The sequence below is a fragment of the Apium graveolens genome, chromosome 7 (genome assembly GCF_009905375.1).
Source record: "Apium graveolens cultivar Ventura chromosome 7, ASM990537v1, whole genome shotgun sequence".
NCBI classification, from domain to species: domain Eukaryota; kingdom Viridiplantae; phylum Streptophyta; class Magnoliopsida; order Apiales; family Apiaceae; genus Apium; species Apium graveolens.
The window spans coordinates 15,941,681-15,965,275 of NC_133653.1; the positions used below are offsets into that span (position 1 = coordinate 15,941,681).

General features: G+C 33.3%; 2 protein-coding genes across 3 annotated transcripts; both read right to left on the reverse strand.

The window, feature by feature from the left end:
• Positions 1–293: 293 nt before the first annotated feature.
• Positions 294–6,784, reverse strand: LOC141673319 (uncharacterized). Its single transcript, XM_074480056.1, has 3 exons — positions 6,554–6,784; positions 1,043–1,243; positions 294–812 (listed from the first exon to the last, which is right to left on the reverse strand). Exons 1-3 carry the CDS (start codon positions 6,782–6,784, stop codon positions 294–296), a joined length of 951 nt encoding a protein of 316 aa, XP_074336157.1.
• A 3,947-nt stretch (positions 6,785–10,731) lies between these two features.
• Positions 10,732–13,597, reverse strand: LOC141672221 (uncharacterized). Of its 2 annotated transcripts, XM_074478766.1 has the most exons (6): positions 13,389–13,597; positions 13,093–13,161; positions 11,908–11,991; positions 11,713–11,779; positions 11,526–11,580; positions 10,732–11,021 (listed from the first exon to the last, which is right to left on the reverse strand). In XM_074478766.1, the coding sequence occupies exons 2-6, from the start codon at positions 13,152–13,154 to the stop codon at positions 10,948–10,950; spliced, it is 342 nt and encodes a 113-aa protein (XP_074334867.1). In that variant the 5' UTR covers positions 13,155–13,161; positions 13,389–13,597; the 3' UTR covers positions 10,732–10,947. The 2 variants fall into 2 exon arrangements, with proteins under 2 accessions (XP_074334867.1, XP_074334869.1); XM_074478768.1 differs by lacking the exon at positions 11,713–11,779 and having other exon boundaries at positions 13,389–13,596.
• Positions 13,598–23,595: the final 9,998 nt, after the last annotated feature.

The window sequence follows — 23,595 nt, forward strand, 5'->3', positions numbered from 1 at the left end:
TAAATTTTGTGATTTGGCCATGAACAGATTTAACATATAACCAACTCTGTATCTTTCTGGGCAACGGCAGCTTGCTCACATGGTAATACTGACAAGGCCTTCTCCCTATTCTTCTTCTTCAATTCATCCTCACTATGTTCCTTTTCAATATCTCTTAATTTCTGGAAGAATTGGCTGATTTCCTCGTCACCAAGCTTGCCTTTCTTGAGATCCTCCACCATGTATACGAATGTCTGGCTAAAACGGGTCGTCCAAGACTCTTCATCTGTCTAAGATTGTTAGTCAACTCCAATTCATGAAGGGGTGTTTTTGGCACATGGAACTCGGTCTCCATTTTGTCCCAAAGCAGGCTGAACCTTCCTAGGCCTGCCCCGAGCCCTTCCACTCTTGGACGGAGTTGGATCCTCCTCCTTCTCATCCTCCTTGGGCTTCTCAGTCTTAGCTTTTTTCACAGACGGAGGAGCATTAGGATCCTTCCTCGGACGGCCTCGGCCTCTCGAAGGCCCATCTGCCACAGCAGCTGGAGCAGCAGGAGGAGTTACAGCAGCAACAGGCACTTCAGCAGCATTTGCGTCCTTAACCTTAGGTGGACGGCCCCTGCCCCGCTTTGGTGGGGCACTCGAGCCAGGACGCATATAGTTATTCTTAGCAAACACAAGTTCCTCATCCTCTTTCAGCTTGTTGAGATGTTCAGTGAGAGAATTCATGTGGCCAGCTGGCAGATCCCCGTAGGTCCAATCGATATGTTTCCCTATTGCAGACTTGCTTGAACCATCTTTTTCCTTCAGTGCATCAATTGCTCCCATAATCATCTACACAATTAAACACATAACATTACTACATGCATAAACATCATACTTATTCAAAATCACTACCAAATTTATTTCAAACATTTCAATTTTTTTCTCATATATTTACAGATCAAAAACATTAAATCACACAAACATATATAAATTCAAAAATACTACCAAATTCACCAATTTTAGTGCAAAAATTACAACCTTTTTTGCCTTAATTTACAGATCAAACAACGCTAAACAACGCTAATGCTCCTCCGTCTGTGAAAAAAGCTAAGACTGAGAAGCCCAAGGAGGATGAGAAGGAGGAGGATCCAACTCCGTCGAAGAGTGGAAGGGCTAGGGGCAGGCCTAGGAAGGTTCAGCCTGCTTTCGAGGTAGCCAACAACTATTTGACGGCTTGAACGGTTCTTGTCATTCAAAGCCCTCACAGCTGTCCGTATCATCTAATAACGTATAACAGTAATGTAAATAATAAGCAACTAAATCAGAATATTCCCAAAACTGGAGCTCAGATAGTCAGCTTACCAGCACCATTCGTATTTTAAGATGAGACGATACACACAGTCAGACGGTTCCAAAAGTTCCAGAGGAATTGAACACTCACCTTCATGACAAACTATATATTAGTAGATCCATGTTTAAAAACAAGAGTGTTCACCATAACAATAATCATAAGGCATGTTCTATTTCTAATAGTGTAAATGTAAGCACAACTATCTGCATACAAGATTATTTAAATATTTTATATTCCTAACTTATAAACTAAGAAAAATATAAAGATTTTACTATAAAATATATTTAAAATTATTGAATAAATGTAATATTTGAAAAAAAATATCCTATTTAAGAAGGAGTTAAATGCAACATATATGATTATAATGAAAAAATGAGTAGTGCTACTGATACCAAATTAGATAAGAAAAATTGGTACAAATGACATGGTATTTGGCATTGTTCAGGTGATGATTTCAAATATTGCTATGCCTGGAGTTAATAGTTTATTTGTAACAAATAACATATATCATTTGGATTCATTTTCATACCTTTAGTATTATCCTAATAAAATATTAATAATTTATAAACAAAAAATAAAGAAGTAACTACACGTGTCAATTAACTACCACACACAAATAACACAAATAATGAACTAACAATTTAAGAAACGGGAATTTATAATAGATTTGATTGGTTGGCTTACCTCAATATGTGATTGATTTCATGGAGCATTTTCTTCATTATTTCCTGCAAACAATAATAAATATGCATTGTTGTGCAAATATTTTTGTTCAACCATTGTAATAGTAGTTTTGACTAATTTAGAATAATTCAAAATTTACTAAAAGATCTAATCAAATTAAACCAATTAGCCATTAAAACACCTATAATATTCTTGTGATACATAATTAGGAACGAAAAACAAAAAATGAAAGATCATGTGAGATATCACATTTATATATGGCTACCACCTTACTTACCATTTATGTTGCTGGAACAATTGCTTCCAAACAAGTATCCCTCATCTAAAATAAATTAGATTCATGTATCAAATTGATAAAATGGAATGGATTCTACTAGATCCATATAAGATGGAAGATGTGATTTTATTAAGAAAAAGGTAGAAGAAAATTGACCTCCATGAATCAAGCTAAAACATATACGTGGTAGTACCTTTAGGCTCACCGTGGCCATATAGCCGAGTTCTGTTATATATTGTGAATATTAGACTTTCTCTAGAATTCTAGATCTTTCATTCTTAATGGGCCCTTACAAATTAAACAAGTTAAATAAAGGTAAAAAAACTTAGGCACAAAACATCCAAATTAGTGAAATTATGGGTCCAAAACTATGCCCAAAATATCCACCATATCCAAATTAGGCCCAAAAACTCAGTTTATTTTATAAGTTATAACTGAATTATAAAATTGTCAAAATCTTATTTATAGAAATAAAGGTAGACACAAAATAAAATCAAACGCAATTTAATAAATGATTATATTTTTATTTATTTTGGCTTCAGTTTGAATCCTTTTTCTTTACCTATTTTAAATTAACAAATATTTTTTATTTAAAATTTGTATTAAGCTCAAAATTAGTACAAGGGGACAAATCTATTAAAAATCGTTATGGCCTACAATAAACAAATAATTCAGGGACTTAAAATCTGATACACATGTATATTTTATATTCGAATAATCTAAATTGAATCTCAGTAGATATTGTGAAATATATTAGAAGTCAAAACAAAGAATAAATGGTTATAATAAATTGAATAAAAATTTTAAAGTAAAATTGATCATCATCTTTTATCATTAATTTTTTGATTTTATCATTTTGATAATAGTTTGTAAAAATTATTTCGCCACCTTCTTATGCCCCAGTAAAATTTTCAAAAACTAATTTATAGAACTTTTGAAACCGAATAAATTCATTTTTTTTCTTGGAGTTCCATTTTTTTCTCTAACTACTTCAACTTAGATTTTTTATATAATTTAATGTATTAATTTTTTTACCTATAATACATATTTATGCAAATATTTATTTAAGAAGAAAAAAAATCTCGCACGTTTATAAACTAGTAATATATAATGTATGGTTCGTTCATAAGACACATAAATCTTTTCATAACATAAACTGTGATTCTCTTTATGCAAATTAATTATTTAATACTAAGTCAAATATATTATATCTATTGAGATATGAAATGATCTTGATAAGACCAGTTCATAACACCTCGAGATTTTAGGGGAACCCGTAACTTAACATGTTATCATAACTCAGTTTAGCGAGGGACTGTGGTTAGAGTCCTCGGAACCCCATATATTTAATTTAAATATTTGTTGTTGATATTGATACTGGTCTTGGTTTTAACTGTTATTGACGATCGTAGTGAAAAATATCGTAAGTTTAATAAGGAGATTTAAAGAGTATAACATCATGTTCGTGCCATTCCTGTACCATCTTAAGATTTTAGAAGAAGAACTGGTTTCCTAACATGATATTAGAGCTCAGGATGACCAGAGGAGGACACAGGTTCAACTCTATAGGTTTAACTCCATGTTAACCTCAATATTTTAATTAATTATTGAAAATATTGACATTATACCTTGGTGGGCGTAAATAAATGGGACCAGATCCCCATACGGTAATTGAAAAATGTCTAATATGATGGGCCCATAAATAGGAAAAGACCCCCACCTAGTATTGACCGCATGCTAGGCCAAAAAAGGGACAACACATCTAGTGATCCACTCTTCAAACCCGAATAAATGGGCTTTGGAGTGAAGGGGATGTTGCGATATGAGATATGATCCTAATAAGCCCAATTCCTTACACCTTGAGGATTCAGGATGACTGGTACCTGAACATGGCATCGGAGCTCGATTTAGGGAGAAAGTCAGGTTCGAGTCCTCCAACCCCCGTATATTAATTTTAAATATTTGTTGTTGGTATTTATATTAACTCGGGTCGTCCAATTGCTTTACATTGTATCATACATGCGCCCAACAACCCATTATTCGATCGATATCCTGGTCGAACCTACAAACACACCTTCGCAGGATCCGGGGATTCAAAGAAGCTGATCAAGAGAAGGAAAGAAAACGACCTGACGGGGTCAGCTGATGTTCCTAGTTAGATATTCTTGATGATGCCAAAGGTCCTGGCGGAAGTTCAACGATTGGTGTTTTTTTACCCGCACGCGAAGTTATAAAGGTTTTTCCCGGAATGAGGAAATCAACAAGCTTGCCTTTGCAACTTCTCCAGACCTAAGTCAGCATTCAAGTTATAAATTTTTTTCTAGATAAAAAGATTATCTTAGAGGTATTTTTTTTAAAAAAAAATTAACGGCAATAAATGCATATATAAATTTAAACTTTGACACTCAGCATGAACACTTGGACACTTATCTATAGTATGATAAATTGTCGAGTGCAGATAATAGAAGTTTTGATAGACACATGTCCATGTGTTATACTCCTAGCTCATTTTTGTAATTTAGTGTCCAATTTACTTTGGATTAGATAAGGCTACCATAATATGTTCGTGTGTTTATAATGATAGATTAGTTTAGATTTAGATTGGGTATCATTTGTGTGTGTCATCATGAATTATTTTTGCAATATACTTTCTTTTAGTACCTGTTTTATTATTCAAGATTGTAAAAGCTTTGAAATCAACAAACTAAAGTTCAGTTTCAGAGAAAATTTCAAATTAGGTTTTTTGAACTTTCAAGAGGGCAAGTACTATGTTTATTTATTGTTTTTCTTGAATGTACTATTTTAATTTTAGTACTTTTTGTTAGATTTTTCCCATTTTCTATCTTCACTATATAGATTTTTTCATTTATGACAAATGAACTTTCTTCTATATGACTTCTACTTGATTATTCTACAGGAGGCTCCTCAGACTGTGACTATGATGGACGACACGATCAACGATGAATAAGGTGAAGACATCGACCCTAGTCCAGACCACCTTCCCGTTTAATCCTCGTCAGTTGTGAACTGCCTTTGGTACTGTGAAGATTTTAAATGCGATTTTATGAACTTTGGGCCAACTTGTGCATGTTTAGAAATATTTTGGTACTGTATAACTATTTTAACTATCAGTATCATGTTTTCCATTTTTGTGACTTTCGGATAACTATTTAGTGACAGGTGTATGTATTTCCTGATTTATTTTGGTTGCAATGTTAGGAGAGTTTTATGGCAAGAACTCAACGAATTTTTTTTATTTCGACTTATATTAAAATAAAATAATAAAGTCAAATTAATAAGCTCAAAACAATCAACTAAGCCTGTTGAATTTAATATGCACCATAAATAACAATAAATTTGGCCGTAATTAGATTACACAAAAAATAGGTGCGCTTCATTCCAACAAAATTTGGTAATTTTTATATTAAACGAAAACCGGGTGCATTTCTTTTTCAACAAAATAGGGTCATATTAAATTTAACAAAAACATGCATTCATCATTTTGCATGAAATAGAGTCATATTTATATAACAAAACTCAAAGTTACAACCAATAATAGCTGTAACTACATTTCAATCGAAATCTGTCATTTTTAAATATCAAACAACCATGGATTATATTTACGTACCAATGAAAAATGGTCATATTTAAATTACAACAAAACTCAGTCGTATTTGATTTATGACCAAAGACACTCATGTTTTTTTATGAACCAAAAATTCAATTTTTTGCTGAAAATTTAAATTTCAAATATACTAAATACGATCACATCGAAATAGAGCGGTCGTATTAAGATTGTAATATTTATATCATCATATTTAGAAGGTCGTATTTTGCTAAATATGACGCTTTCTTTAAAATGACTAGCTTCAGAAAAACTACTATTTCTGCTGTCGTATTTAATTAAAACCAACTCTATTAGGTCGGTACAAAAAATGCCCAATGTCGTTTAGTCATTTTTTGCCTTATTATTTGTAGTGAATGGGAAAATAATGGTAAAACGATATCATGTTCATAATGTATATAATGACTATTATTTATTTATCTGAGTTATGGTTTTCACTTAAGAGTGAGGAACACATGAGACTTGAAATATCAAATCACACAAAAAATACAAACATTTCTATTTACCATAACTCCGTGCCATTTTTAAAAGAATCGTTATTATACAAAATAAATATAAAAAATGATAATCAGGGAGGTACAAAAACTTTGAATGATTATTAAAAGAATTATTATTATACAAAATCTTTTGATTTGGCCATGAATAGATTTAACATAAAACCAACCCTGAATCTTCTCGGCAATCGCAGCTTTCTCAGATGGTAATTCAGACAAGGCCTTATCCCTATTCTCCTTCTTCAATTCATCCTCACTATGTTCCTTTTCAATATCTCTTAATTTCTGGAGGAGTTGGATGATTTCCTCATCACCAAGTTTGCCTTCTACAATACTATTTAAGATCTTGCTTCCCCTTTTCTTGTAGTCCTTCTTGAGATCCTCCACCATGTATGCGAATGTTTGGATAAAATGCGTCATCCAAAACTCTTCATCTCTCTAAGATTTTGAGTCAACTCGAATTCATGAAGGGTTGTTTTTGGCACATGGAACTCACTCTCCATGTAACCAACAACCTTTCGACATAGCCGACAACTATTTGACAACTTGAACGGTTCTGGTCATTCAAAGCCCTCACAGTTGTCCTTATCATCTAACAACGTATCAGTAACGTAAATAAATATTCCCAAAACTGGAGCTCAGATAAGCTTACTAGAACCATTCGTATTCTCAAGATGAGAAGATACACACAGTCAGAAGGTTCCAAAAGTTCCAGAGAAAATGAACGCTCACCTTCATGATATTCTATATATTAGTAGATCCATGTTTAAAAACTATAGTGTTCACCATAACAATAATCATAAGGCATGTTTAATTTGTAATAGTATAACTGTAAGCACAACTATCTGCATACAAGATTGTTAGTATCTTCCTGTTTTCCCTCTTCCTACTATAAATATTTTATATTCCTAACTTAAATAAATTAAGAAAAATATAAGGATTTTAATATAAAATATAATTAAAATTATTGAATCAAAGTAATATTTGAAAAAGCATCATATTCAAAAAGAAGTTAAATGCAACAAATATGATTATAAAAAAAATGAGTAGTGCTGCGGATACCAAATTAGATAAGAAAATTTGGTACAAATGACATGGTATTTGGCATTGTTGGCGTGATAATTTTAAATATTGCTATAGGTGAAGTTAATGTAAATAAGGGTTTATCTGTAACAAATAACATATATCATTTGGATTCATTTTCGTACATCTAGTATTATTCTAATAAAATATTAATAATTTATAAACAAAAAATAAACAAGTAACGGTTTAGTACCGTTGTCAATTAACACTACAAGAAATTCGGCTAAATTCGATCGAATTGTTATGGTCGAATTTAGCTAAAGTCGACCGATTTTCGTCTAAAATAGTTATTTTCGACAAACCAGTCGTTGGTCGAACAAAGGCTAGTCGAAAATAAGGGGTGTAGTCGAATTTAGCTAAATTCGACCGTAGTAAATTCGACCGAAGAAATACGACCAACTAATATAAAAACTCATCCCCAAATGTTTTTGGCAAAATTTTAAATATCCGTAAAAAATCAAAAATCCTGCCCAGAAATATTAAATTCGACCAAAACTGGTCGAAATTACTACGCAAAATTCGACCAAATCTGGTCGAAATAAGTATGGTAAATTCGACCAAATTTGGTAGAATTTAGTAAGCGCCAGATTTTAAAAAACAGCAACAGAATGAATTTTGTTGCTCAAAGTTTTTTACTAGATTTTCCATAATGTAATTCATAAAATAGTAAGGAACACAATAGTAATTTTTAGTTACTAATATTAAAATTACATAAAAATGTAATATAAATTTTAAAATACAATAATTTCTATCCTTTAGTAATATATTGAAAATCAAATATTATAAAATTAACTCACCCAAATGATAAACAAATGTAAAAAATATAAAAAAAAACTTAAATTGGTTCATATACATGAACTAATTAATACAAGTCTTATTTTACTTCTAAGTTTTTGGAAATGAATTTGCCGGAGGTGATGGCATAAACTCGGAGGTAATGGAGTTGAACTCGCCGGAATTGTTGTTGTCGCAAAAGACATGCATGTACTTTAACAAGACTAAGACAATTTGTCAACCCTGAGTAAGTTGTATTGTAATCTAAATTTGTATTTTATACTTGTAAGACTTAAAGTCTGTAAAAATGCAAAGGAGCAAACTGTAGTCTTTTTCCTAAAATAGTATCAAGCCTAAGGATGATGAACATCCATCGGAATAGTAGTTTGGCTAGTCGACAGATGACTGCTGTTAGGCACATCCATCGGGTTACAATCACTACTCGACGGATGAGCAATATCCACCGGAATAGAAGAAATGAATGAATTCAAAATAGAGAAGTCAGGAAAGCTACTAGAGAACTCAGGAAGATATCGACAAGCAAAATTGAGGAAATAAAGATTGGAGATATCGACAAGTCATTCCTTCACTAGAAAACTTAGAGTTATCGACAAGTCTACATTCACTAGAGAACTCTGAGTTATTGATAAGTCAAAGTGAAGATGTGAAGACTAGAGATCTCGACAAGCTGAAGACCTCTACTAGCCAAACTCAGTATGTAGTGCTAGAGATCTCGATAAGCCTATGTACTTATCGAGATGTCAAGTGTTCTATTAATTCAAACTGGAGATCTCGAGGTACAGTCTCAAACGAACAATCCAACAGAAGGATTGACAGGTCTACAAAAAGCAGCTTGAAGAGTGTGCAAGATCAATGGCAAAGATTAACTGACAGGGGGAGATTAAAGTAAACACAGGATGCTAAAGATATGTTAAGCCAGAAATGGAAGATTTGCTTTTCTATAAATAGAAATGACAAATGACAATTTAGAAGAGCTAATAGCATGTCTATTATCCACTATATAAACTAGCAGTTAACTGAGTTATAAAGTTAACACTGGTCCTCTAGTTAGATGTAACAATTTAGAGAAAATCTCTTGTATCACTCTCAAGAAGAAACTGAGCTCTTTAACATCAAAGAGCTTAGAAATTTTGTATCAAAACAATCTTAATTTTTAATATAAAAATTAAGTGAATTTTGAAGATCTGTGTTCTTTATTTTCTGTATTTTTAGATTCTGCATGAACAATTTTCTATACAAGATTTAATTTACTTTATTCAACAATTAACTTTCAAGAAAAGCCTAAAATCAGAAAAACACATTCACCCCCCATGTGTGATTCATTAACTAACAACTGGTATTAGAGCAAAATCTGAAAGTAAACAAATTCAAGATCTTGGAAGAATGAATACACAGAAAATCAGTAGCATCAAAATTTCTACCTTTGACAAAGCTAACTACACTCTTTGGTAAAAGAAAATGATGATGTTTATGAGGATGGCCAATCTGCTCCACATAGATCCTCAAGAATGGACCCTTCATTCCTATGGTAAGAGTTGGGGAATCTACAGATGGAAAAATGGTCATACGATCTCATTATGCTCCCAAAGATCCAGCGGAGTATTCCTACCCTGAAAAGGAGAAAGTCTCCCTGGATAGCAGCTTGCAATTGATATTGATTGAGTCACTTGACAAATATTGTTAACTGTGACACTACCAAGCAAATATGGGAGAAGATTGAGATATTCCATGAAGGAACTGAGGAGGTTAGATCTAATCAAAGAAGGATACTGATTTCACAGTATGAGGGTTTCATGACTAAGCCTAAGGAAAACATTACTGATGTGTTTGAAAGATTCAACAAGTTGATAAATGACTTGCAGTTTCATGACAAATACTATGAAGCTAAAGAGGTGAATCTAAAGTTCTTGCTTACTCTCCCTTACCATTTGGAAGAGGAGAATAACTCTCACTACTAGAAAATTGATTTGTAGCATCGGTTAAAATAGACATATTATGTTGGCATTTTGGCGTAGTATATGAAGGCGACACTGTAGGTGTGTACCTTTGGTGTCGATTAAAAGGCGATGCTAAAAACTGATGAAATGCGTCGGTCATTTAAATGACGGACGCCTAAAGTCATTCAAAAGCATTGGTCCTTCAAAAGACCGACACTAAAAGTCAATCAAAGGTGTCGGTTGTTTGAAAGACCGACACTTAAAAGGCATTCAAAAGCGTCGGTTAAATTGTACGTGACGTTTAAAACCAAAGCAAAGGTGTCGTCTGCAAAAATAACCGACACTTAAAACTAAAGCATTGGTGACATCTTCAGAAGTGACCGACACTTAAAACTAAAGCATTGGTGTCAACAACTGACGCATAAAATCATTTTTTTATTAAAAAAGCTATTCAGATCATATAACTGTTGCTACATTAAAATACCACCAGATGCATTATTTATATTAACAACAACTCTGAAATAACAACAAAAAAAAGACTTTGATCTTATTAATATAAAATAAAAAACATTTATTTGGTACAAAAATTAATCACAACTGTTATGCAAATACCATCAACAGAACTAGTTTTTAAACAAAGAACATGTGTGAAACAACCAAAAATTGAAAGATTATTTGTAAAGTTCCCTCAGCAACCTTCCTTTTAGCAAGATCTTCTTTTCATACCCTCTCTTGGAATCACCTTGTCATGCTCTCTCTTAACAGTTTGAAAGCAAACCTTTGATGCATATTTCGGCAAAATCTATCAACTCCTACAATCATCAAAACACCAAAACTATTTGATTCAATGACATTTCAAGTACACTAATTATAAAATATGCCAAATAAAAGAAGAGAAGTTCAAAACATTAAACTACCTCTAGGAACTTAACTATCAAAACATATAAAATGTATTGCAGACCTTCAACATCACTATAATTAGAGAATATCATAATACTCTAAAATAAATGCTAAATTTATTCTAGAGATTTTAAGCCTTGATAAACTCTGGAAAATTATCTCACATTTTCACTGGGATTGGCATTTTGGTGATAGCCTAAAGCGACTTCACATCGTGTTCAAATATCAATAAATTATTTAAATGTAAATCCATGGTCCTTTAGTCACTTGAAAATTGACCCACTTTTGTGTAATTAACTGTCAACATTGTATCCTATATTTAAAAACATGTACGACCAATTAGTACAACAAACCAACACACTACTGAGATTCCATGACATATTACGAAAGTTGTTTAAAGCATTATCATCAAGTACCTGAGGGAATAAAATCTGACCAACAACATATGAAGCCAAAACCAGATTCATCAACCTGCACGCCACAGAACAATAGAGTACATCATATATTTGTAAAACTTTTAAAAGAAAAATTAATCAGTTATTTCATTTAATTGTAAACTTTTTTTAAAAATAAATAATCAGTTATTGTTTTAGTCTCACTCACTATATCCCTCTTTCCAAGGTTTAAGCCCTCAAAGTTCTTCAATATCAAAAATTGTGGCAAAGTAAATCTGTATAACAATGACAACAGTTTCTTTTATAACTAATTGAACATGATTTTGAAACATTAATAGAGTAAAATGAGCTGCATGAGACTATAACCTCAATCTAGAAGTTTATACTGGAATAGAAATTGCACCTGTTCTTGATATCAGCCTTTATTTGTCCCAACCTTAGGGTACAACTGCCTCCAGTTGAGCTACAACATATTCTCCTTCTAGAGCTACATAGTAAATTGTTATCAGTATGACTTATCAAGTGATGAGTTAGAGAAGCAAACAACAAGGAAAACTGTAATATTACATAAAGCTGGAAAAAGTGGATGCCAGGTCCTGTAGAAGCAACCTCTTCCACACTAGATGTGGCCCAGAAAGACAATGACAGCAAAAACAATGCCAATTCATGTCATAGAGTATCTTACAACATTAAATATTCCAGATGTGAAAAAAATATAGCAAACAGGTTATTGATGGATGAGCACACAGAGAGAGGTTCATGTGAAAGCTTACTACTTGACATTTCCCAAAGTATATAACTTATGATGCAAGCTACGATCCATTATTCGACGCGAGTATACTACCTATCATGTTATATGACTTATATCATGAGCATAAATTAGATTCCAAGAATATTAGTGACCACCTATAAAATTAATTGATTGCAGTTACTGGTAAAAAAATTATTCAGTAGACACCAATCATACACGACCAACCAAGTAGAGTGCATATATTTTAGGGCTCTGTAGTCCAGGTGTTGTGAAATTAATTTTTTTTATAAAGCTCACGACCTATGATGCTTCTAAGTTTCTGCTAAGATCTTGTACCTAATAACATTTTCACCATAAGTCATGTGTACCATTTTGGGCCTCTACAGTAATATAAGATTATAGAACTAATTCTGCAGGGGAAATATTTTCTCTTGCTATCAACATCTTTCCAGCCGGACCATCCACCATTTAATAGTTCCTTGAGACATTATTGCTACTTGCTAGTATAGTGAGAATTAAGTATAATAACCGCACGATCTCCCGTTGCCTCATTGTAATTAATTCCCAAAATAAGTTGTGGAAAGTGGATTGTTTTGAACTTAGTATTTTTTTTATTTTAAAATAACAAGAACCCAGACGACTTAGCGAAAAAAAAAACAACCCAGAAGAACAACTTATTTAATAAATTCCAAAAACAAAATTAAAATATATAATTCTGTAGCATTAATCATATATATGGGGTTACACTAAATTTCTCTACAATCAATTAATATTGTCCAATAGTCCCCTATAATACTTTAATAAAATAACAAGTAGAAGGGAAGACCATAAACTTACTCTGTAAAAGCTTGCTTCAGGGGAGACTTATACAACAATGCGTAGTAAGATTCCATCATCATTCAGCACCTGTAGACCGAACCAATAAACTTATAATGCAAATTATATATTGTGAAAATAATAGCAAAAAAACAGACAGGAAGATAGAGTTATACAGAGAGAAGGGGGAAAGGGAGGGAGGGAGGAAGAGTCAGAGAGAGAGTCCGAAAGACAGAAAGGGATTTGATTAATTACAACCAAACTACCAACAACAGTCATAAACACAAATTACACACACACAATCTGCATATACATACATAATAGGAACACTAGTGGAGATCTCAGGCAACAAGTAATCCAACAAAGGCGTTGAGATTAGTCCGAGCGTGAAGTTTTAGTGTTGGATGATTCTTTTTAAGCATCTCTAACAGCCCATATCATCATTGGATTTGGGGTGTTTTGAAAAAACTTTGTATTGGACCATCAGGTGATTCAGGGAGGGACCACTCCTGTTTGGATTTGAACTCCAAATAATGACCCGTACGGGTAGAACTAGGTGATACTACTCTTTCTTCCGGGGTTAAAATTAACCAATTTTCTTATAAATTAAAAATTCTTTTTATATTATTTAAAAAAATTAAGATTATAGATTAAACTAAATTACATTTATTTTTCAATAATATAATTTTTTATTTTGATCAATTATGAATTATTGATAAATTTCAGTCAAATTTCGGTAAATTTAATCAGACAAAAATTAAATATTACAGTTAAAAAGTGACGGAGTGAATATTAATTTATGTAAATATTAAATATTACATATAAAAAATAATTCACATATTCAATTACAATAATTCGGTTAATTCAGTTTTAATTATACCAATATTTAAAAAAAAAACTAACTGAATGTTCTTCGTCAGATAAGGCTCTATTGCAATCGGCAATATCTTATGAAGTAAAACATGGCAATCATGGGTTTTCATTCCTTTCAGCTTGTTACCATCTGTAACACATCGACTAATATTTGAAGCATATCCATCTGGTAGCCTTACACAATTAATAAATTTACAAAACCCCTTGCATTCTTCTTTTATAAAAGTATAACTAGCATGGGGTTTTTCAAATTTATTATTTGCTATCTTTTTCAACCAAAGCTCTTTACGAATATTTAAATCTTGCAAATCTTTACGAGTTTTCAAATTATCTTTAGATTTACCTTTAATGTCCAAAAGTGTGCCAATAATGTTATCACAAACATTCTTTTCTATATGCATCACATCAAGATTGTGGCGCAATAAGAGATTGGACCAATATGGCAAGTCAAACAAAATACTTCTTTTACTCCAATTTAACTCATTTGCTCCACGTTTTCATTTTCTCGACAAATTGTTTGGTGATTTACCAGTTTTACGTACGGGCACTTCCTCCAACTGCTTTAAAATATCTTCACGTGTAAAATTTCTTCGAGGACCACAAAATTCACTAGATCCATCGTATTCTTTGCTCTTTCTCCAAGGATGATCTTTATTTAAATAACAACGATGGCCAGTGAAGCATTGTTTATCAGTTATCCTTCTCGATCTTGTATCTTCTAAACACACTGGACAAGCTAATTTTCCAGCAGTGCTCCACCCAGACAAGTATGCATAACCAGGAAAATCACTAATCGTCCATAATACCGCTGCTTTAAGTTTAAACATACACCCCTTATATGAATCATATGCATCAATCCCCTCCCATAACGGTTTTAGTTATTCAATTAGTGGTTGTAAGAACACATCATAGTCTTTTCCGGGTGACTTAGGACCTGGAATTAATAAGGACATAAGGTAGTTTGTACCATTTGGGGAAGCCCAAGGTGGCATGTTATAAGGAATCAATATCACAGGCCATAAGCTATATGTTGTTGTCATATTAGAAAAAAGGTTGAACCCATCTGATGCCAACCCCATTCTTACACTCCTAGAGTCTGTAGTAAAGTCAGGGTATGCATTATCAAAATGCTTCCATGCCAGCCCATCAGCTGGATGACGTAATATACCAGGATCATTTTTATGTACTTCTTTTTGCCATCGCATATCCTTTGCAGTGTGTTTTGAACTAAACAATCTTTTAAGTTTATCCTTTAATGGGAACCATCTAAGTCGTTTATGTGGGATCTTATTCTATTTATAACGACTAGATTGACACACTGGACAGAATGTAGCATTCGCGTTTGGACCGTAAAAAATAGCACAATCATATTGGCAGACATCAATGAGCTCATATCCTAGACCTATTTCACAAAGAAGCTTCCCTGTCTGGTCATAATTCTCTGGATAAGAATTATGTTCAGGCAAGATCTCTTTTAAAAACTTTAATATATCCTCAAATACTTTATCAGTCATTTTATTTAGCACCTTTATGTTCATTAACCTTACAAGTGCACTTCGAACAGAGATTTTGCATTTATCAAACAAAGGCATATGAAGAGATTTAAATAAAGCATCATACTTGTCATTCACTTTAGATGAAGAATCCTTGATAAGATCACTAGTCGGGCTAACATCGAAATACTTTATATTATTAGCATCATTAAGACCTTCAGCCAAATCGTCTTGTTTATCTCTCGAATCCCAATCTTGATCATCAAAAATCACCTCATCTTCTAGGTCATCAATCTGCTCACCATGATAATACCATATCTTATAAGTACTTAAAAAGCCATGAGTGACCAAGTGTAGCTTTATCACATTGAGGGCTTGTGATTGTTTATTTATACATCGACAACAAGGACATAAAATCATGCCTTTGGAATTCACAAACTTCTCTGCAACACCTATAAATTCAGATACGCCTTTTGTATATTCTTCTGATAACTTATCTCGTATATTTATCCATGAGCGATCCATGTCCTTCCTAATCAAATTTTAACTTATTAGAAAAACTTACTAAATAACAAAGCTAACATACATCATGCACATCATATCCAATTCGCAATATACAACTATATCATATTTTAGTTGCCTCACCTACATGATTTTCACTCCCCAAAGTGCTTCCTGTTTTAAGAACCATGTTTCATGATTTAATATTTGAATTTGGTTCGAAATAAGAACTAGATAATTTGTTTCTTAACAATATTTTCATCAATATTCTTCATAAAATATACCAGAAGTAAAAATACCAATAGGGATAGTTTAATATCTTCCTGGACTTATTTATATAAAATCTCACGAGTATGAAACAAATATACATTTAATCTACAATTAGCCATAGCAAAAGAAAGTTGGAGACATACATAATTGGGAGGAAACATATATATGAGGTATATCATTTTTTTACAATACTTTTCTTTAAACATTCCAAGAATTTGGGATTCAAATTTTGCAGAAGTAAAATTTGTAATTACCCATTAACTAAATTATATTTTCCGATTGCGAATTAGCCATAACAAACATAAATCTACAATTATAACAATAGAATAAAAGAATCAATCAAATTCATATATATAAACATCATCGGTTAATTTACATATATTTGAATTTAGCAAAGGTGTATATACACACCTCTATATGTACGGAGGAGTTCAAGAATATTTACCTAGAACAGATTTGGATGACCAGGGATAAAAGATCAACTTATATCTCTTTCTCTTCTCTTTGAGAAGCCCACTCTCTAACAAATTTTAGATACTTTCGTTCAGAACTCATAAACAATGACATGACCTGAGAAGTTGAAACAGAGAGACGGTTTAAGAATATCTAATAATTATTGTAATATAATGATGTGTCAATACATTTATTTCTGATATTTATTTATAATTGGACTAACACGTAAGATTATAGGGGATGTCCTATTTACACATCAACAATAATTTTTTAAAATAATAGAATAGAATAATATTAATAATGTATAAGTAAGTTACTATCTTTACCAACCAACTTTTATTATTAATTTACAGTTGTTATGTACAACACGCCATTTAGCTACTGATACCCTTTACCAATAAATATTAGTAGGCAAAAGCGAGTTTTAGCTACCAATATTTATTAGGGGATAAATTATTGGTAGATAAATGTCAAATTTCTTGTACTGTGAGAAACAATCTCTTATAACTAATATTTCTTCTATTCCAAGTCCACTTAAATCTATTTCTCAAGTGAACCAAAAATTAAGTGACTTAGCTCAAGAAGCTTTGCTCACAATCCAGACACCTCATTTAGATGGTGAGAGGCTACATGTTGGGGTAGACCTTGATGACACCATCACAAAAATGGCAGACTCATCAATCTTTACTGAAGACTCAATGGATACCTCTAATGCACCTTCATATGCAAAATATTCTTCACAGACTGAAAGGTTTGAGGGTAGTACTCCTCAGAGGAAGCTATCTATATCCTCTCCAATTCAATTGGAGGTTCCTTATGAAGGAACAACTCCCCTCAAAACCCAAGCAGAAATTGCCTCTGCAGTTGAAGTTAGGAGTACACTAGCCCATGATTCTGTCATAGGGGAGGCAAGCATAGCATATTCAAGTGCCAGTGTATTGTAAGACACACAAGGGTCTGATGCTGGTGTACATGGCAGTAACCCAGTCAAATCCCCTCCAATTCAATTAGAGGTTCCCACTACAAGTGGAGGAAAATACACTGTCAAAACCACAGAGCAATTTGTGAGTCAAACTGTGATCTCAGTCACAGAAGTTTCTGTTAACCATCCACCTCTCAACCTTAACAGCCTCACATACTCTCTCAATGGCTACAAGAATCTGTCTCTCAACCAACTTCTGTAGATGATTTACTAGTAAAGCAGATCTCTGGACTGGCTAACATCTCACAACATCTTCTGACTTCAAACATGAGCAACCAAGATTATCAAGCCATCATGCTTGCTTATAATGAAGAGGTTGAGGAGAAAAAGGAGAAAATTGTCAATGATGCTGAGCTAGATAGAAATATGGATGCATGGCTGTCTGAGGACTTTGCCTTAGAGATGAATCAAGTTCTGGCCAGATTTGGAGAAGAGTATGTTACTATTATGGGAAGCAATACAAAGGACTTGAGTCCAGAAGCTGTCTATGATGCCATTACAGATGTATACAAAGCTCAACTTAAAGCATTACATCTGTTTGGTAAGGCTCTTCAAATCAAACTCACTGGCCATGAAGATAGAATCATGAAACTGGTGAATGAGAAAATGGACATGATCATACCATCTTTAGAGAAGATCTCTTCTAAATTCAACCATTTTTCTGAGAAAATGGCTAGGATGGATCTTGCCTATGTTAAGAAGAGAGTCAAAAACCTCAAAATATCCTTCACCAATCTCCATGAAGTGATCCAGAATCAAATTACCCACTCAAATGAGACCAAGATCCAGCTAGATCAACTTCACCAGAGCAGATCTAAGCCCTCAGCTTTGCTAATGGAAGGGATCAAAGAGGCTATAGAAGAACACTTTGGCACATCTAGCAGCTCTTATCAACCCGAATCCACTTCAACAAATCTGCAAATTCAGTCTCTACAGGGTCAAGTCACAACATTGCAAGTCTCCAACTCCTCTCTGGCTCCACAAGTAGAGGCTTTGACATCTCTTGTCAAGAGCCAACAAACAGATATCTAAACTTTGGTGGATTCCCATAAGCATCTTCAAATGCAGAATTCTATAGCTTTAGGAGCCATCATGGGTAAACTCAACATACCACTACCATCTCTGCCTGAACAAGTAAGGCCTGAAATTCCTACTCCCCTTCTCATGCCTGCCAACAAGACAAAGGGGGAGATAGAGGCTAGGTTGGCATAATCAAGGTCATCTCAACATCAAGTTAAGGGTGCTGGAAAGAAAGCTAAAGAAGTTGATCTTGACAAGGAGAGACTTATTAGGTCTGCTGAAGGACCTAGTTTGAGCAGAGAGTTTGAAGAACTACTCAATACCTTAAAAGCTTCTCTCAACAACAATCAATTTTATAAGGTGATCAAGGTCAACAAGGATAACTTTCTGAAAGATAGGATAGTGGTTAATGCAAATAACACAGGGACAGAAAGATATATTCAGGTGTCCCTCAATTGCCTTGCCTCAAGGAGGGCATCTGAGTTAGATATCTTTATCAGGAAAGTTAGAACTATAACTCGTGAAGATACCAAGCTATTAACTGCACTGAAAGATGCTTATGTAGCTGCCTTTCCTGAAGCATATCTACAGCCAAGCAAGGGAATAGCATACATCTGTCCAACCACCAAACAATTCAGGTTTTTCAATATCCCTAAATAATGTGTTAGGAGAAATGAGAAGCTTATCATGATCCTTGGAACTAGCTTAAAAGCTAAGAAAAACAAAAACCATGATGATATGGAAATTATAAAGCTACTAAGGAGATATATGGATAATGAAGAAGTCAACCTTCCCAAAACTCAGTTTAACAATGATGACTTGCATGATGATGAGCACAAGAAGCGTGATCAGAATCCTTCTGGCTTAAATCCGAGTCAGTCTAGTAAACCATCTGGTAGCAAGGGTGGAAAGAAGAAGAAGGAGGATGACAAGAAAGATGAGGAGAAGAAGAGAAGAGGGGAGAGAAAGAGCAGAAAACCTCATGATGATTCAGGAACTCAAACAACCCTAAAAATCCAAATACAACCATCTCAAACCTTAGCTCAACCCACAACATTAACTATCTCTAACATCAAACCTTCCCAAACACCTAAGCCAAAATTTATTTATAGACAAACTACCAACTCCTTCCTAAAAATTGTAATCACCTCAAGCCACACAAATCTCAAGAAAATGACAATCCACATTTAGCTAAACCTTCACTAAAATTCAAGCTCAAATCTGTTGGGAGAAAGCCTAAGAAAGTCAAGCCTGCAAAGGAAGTAGAAATCACTGAAAGGGTCATCTGTAATTGCTTTAAGGAAGCTGATTTTCTACCTCTAAATTGGTGTACCTTAGGTGAAGACCATTTCCAACATCCAGTTGAGGAAATTGTTAAAATATGGACTCTATCTCTGAGAGAAGTTATAGTTTATTTTAATGATGGTACATTTACTCTTTTAGACAAAAAGTTAATGGATTCCTTGACTCCTGCTGAAATTAAGAGAGTGTTAAGTTTATTAAAAGGAAAGGACACTGTCACATGGACTTGTAGATCATCTTTGGCTGAATGGTTGATTGAAAGGGAGGAAATAAAGAAAATAGATAAGGATAAAGCTGAAGAAAGAAGAAGGAGACATGATGAACAAATAAATATGTTTATGAAAAGATCAGAAGAGTTGAAAGCAAAAGGAATGAGCATAATTTCTAAAGATGGTAGGTTTCTAAACATGAAAGTTGGTGAATTCTGAAGATTCAACTTAGAGTATCTGGACCAGGGTTATCCTAAGGGAGAAAGGCAAAAACTTGTGGAAGCTCTAAGTGGAACAGTCGTCATAGAAGAACTTGAAATTCTTGATCACTTGAAGGACAAACTTAGAGAATAAGCAGATATAAAAATTGTTTTTACCTGACTCTTGTAATTATGGAACCTGGTGAATCTTATGTTGAACAAACTGTAATTCTATCAAGCTTTATATTTTAATTTTATCCTTCATTAGTTTTAAACTTGGGGATAGTCTTGTTAACAGGAATGAATTTGTGTTAAGCAATCTTCTCACAAATTGAAGGTGATTGTTGCAAAAGACATGTATGTACTTTAACAAGACTAAGATAATTTGTCAACCCTAAGTAAGTTGTATCATTATCTAAATTTGTATTTTGTACTTATAATACTTAAAGTCTGTAAAAATGCAAAGGAGCTGACTGGAGTCTTTTTCCTAAAACAGTATCAAGCCTAAGGATTCTATCTGGAAAAAGATTAAGAAGATCATGCCTCAGATGAATTTTGAAGAAGCATGGAGTTGAATAAATTTGTTTGGAGAAAAATACCCTAAGTCAAGATCTCTACAAGTTACAGATTTAATGTTACAGAGAAGTCATTTGAGAACTCTAGAATGGCTTATCGAGAGGTTATTTAAGTTTCAGAGAGTGCCAATGGATGAGGAACATACAGCGGAATAGTAGTTTGGCTAGTCGACGGATGACTGCTGTTAGGCACATCCTCGGTTACAATCACTACTCGACGGATGAGCAATATCCACCGGGATAGAAGAAATGAATTAATTCAGAATGGAGAAGTCAGGAAAGCTACTAAAGAACTCAGGAAGTATCGACAAGAAAAATTGAGGAAATGAAGATTGGAGATATCGACAAGTCATTCGTTCACTAGAAAACTTAGAGTTATCGAAGAGTCTACATTCAGTAGAGAACTCTGAGTTATCGATAAGTCAAAGTAAAAATGTGAAGACTAGAGATCTCGACAAGCTGAAGACCTCTACAAGCCAAACACAATATGGAGTTCTAGAGATCTCGATAAGCCTGTATACTTATCAAGATGTCAATTGTTCTATTAATTCAAACTGGAGATCTCGAGGTACAGTATCAAAGTACAGAATTGCAGATTAGTTCAATATCCAAGATAAACAATCAACAAACAATCCAACAGCTGGATTGACAAGTCTACAAAAAGCAGCTTAAAGAGTGTGCAAGATCAATGGCAAAGATTATCTAAAAGAAGGAGATTAAAGTAAACACGGGATGCTAAAGATATGCTAAGCCATAAAATGGAAGATTTGTTTTTCTATAAATAGAAATGACAGGTGACAGTTTAGAAAAGCTAATAGCATGTTTATTATCCACTGTGTAAACTAGCAGTTAACTGAGTTATAAAGTTAACACTGGTCCTCTAGTTAGATGTAACAATTTAGAGAAATTCCCTTATATCACTCTCAAGAAAAAGATGAGCTCTTTAATATAAAAGAGCTTAGAAATTTTGTAGGAAAACAGTCTTAATTTTTAATATAAAAATTAAGTGAGTTTTGAAGATCTGTGTTCTTTATTTTCTGCATGTTTAGATTCTGCATGAACGCTTTTCTATACAAGATTTAATTTACTTTGTTCAACAATTAACTTTCAAGAAAAACCTAAAATCAGAAAAACACATTCACCCCCTCCCCTCTGTGTGATTCATTACCTAACAGTTGTGAAATGGTGAACTCGCCGGAATTGGTGTGAATCGAATGAACTCACCGGAATTGGTTTAAATTAATTCACCATTTGGAGAAATAAATTTAGATGAGATTCGGTATGAGAGATATGTGTGTGTATGTGTGTATGTATATTAATTGGAATATACAAAATATGGATGAGTGTGTATGTAGTTAGAGAGTAAGATTAAGTATGTGTGTAATTTTTTATAAGGGAATGAAATTGAATGAGGAATATAAAGAGAAAGAGATGAGGATGAAAATTGAATGGTTGGGATGAAAGGATTGAGAAATAAATGAATGATCAAGGTTAATTCAAGTTGGCAATCCATCTGCTTTCTTAGAACATCTCCAATACGGGTTGCCAAGCTTATGTGGCATCGCACCCTTGGTTGTCTACCTATTGGAATTGGGAGCTTGCCAAAAGGTTGCTTACCAAGATTGCCAAAATTTGGAAACCCCTTGGAAACTTCATAAATTAGCAAAAAGTCATAAAAAATATCTAAAGTGTATATTACTCAACCCACTTTTATATTAAACTAAATATAAAATTAATATAGAGGGACCACATGGGCAACCTTTAAAGTTGCTTAACCATTGGAGAAATTTTTTAATAAATATTGCCAAGAGTGACATGGATGTGAGAGAAAATTAAAAAATAATATATTTAATGATTTGTCATGGTTTGGCAACTTTGTTAGCAACCTCTATTGGAGATGCTCTTATCAGCCAATAGAAGCGTGACAAATGGCAATTCTAAAATGTGCTAAATTTGACCAATAATGGTCAAATTTACTATTTCACCATTTTTGGTCAAAATTAACAGTTAAATTTGACTAATTTTGGTCAAATTTACACTACGCCATAAGTGCATATAGACAACGGTTTTTATCCAGCGTTGCACGAAAAGCGTTGCATTATCAACAAAATTTTCAGTTTATTGCAACACAGTGGAGAAAGCGTTACAGTACATTGAAGCTATCGTTGCTGATAATTGTTAGTGTTGCGTAGCATGCAACAGTAGAGGTCATAGCGTTGCATTAGATATTTTTTAATAATAAATGCTGACATGGAAAATAAATATGAGGTGGCATGTTTGGGACCCATAGTTGATGATGTGGCAAGCTGACGTGTCATGCCACGTCAACATTTTGGGCCCCATATATGGGACCCACTAGTGACGTGGCATGTTCATGTTTTAATTTTTTAAAATAATTTTTAATTGATCCAACCGTACGGATGTTGTTTCCTACTAGTTTTAGAGATGCGTATTTTTTTTATAAAAAAATAGACTTTATATCACGTGCTTTTATAATAGTCAAACCACTGTACACACGGGTTCCTATTACGTAATCTTGTTCCGGGTGATGATTCTTTTTTTTTATTTATGTTCAATGATTCAACTGTACGAATGATGATACTTACCAAATTGAGAGATGTCTAAATATTTTTTAAAAAATTTAGA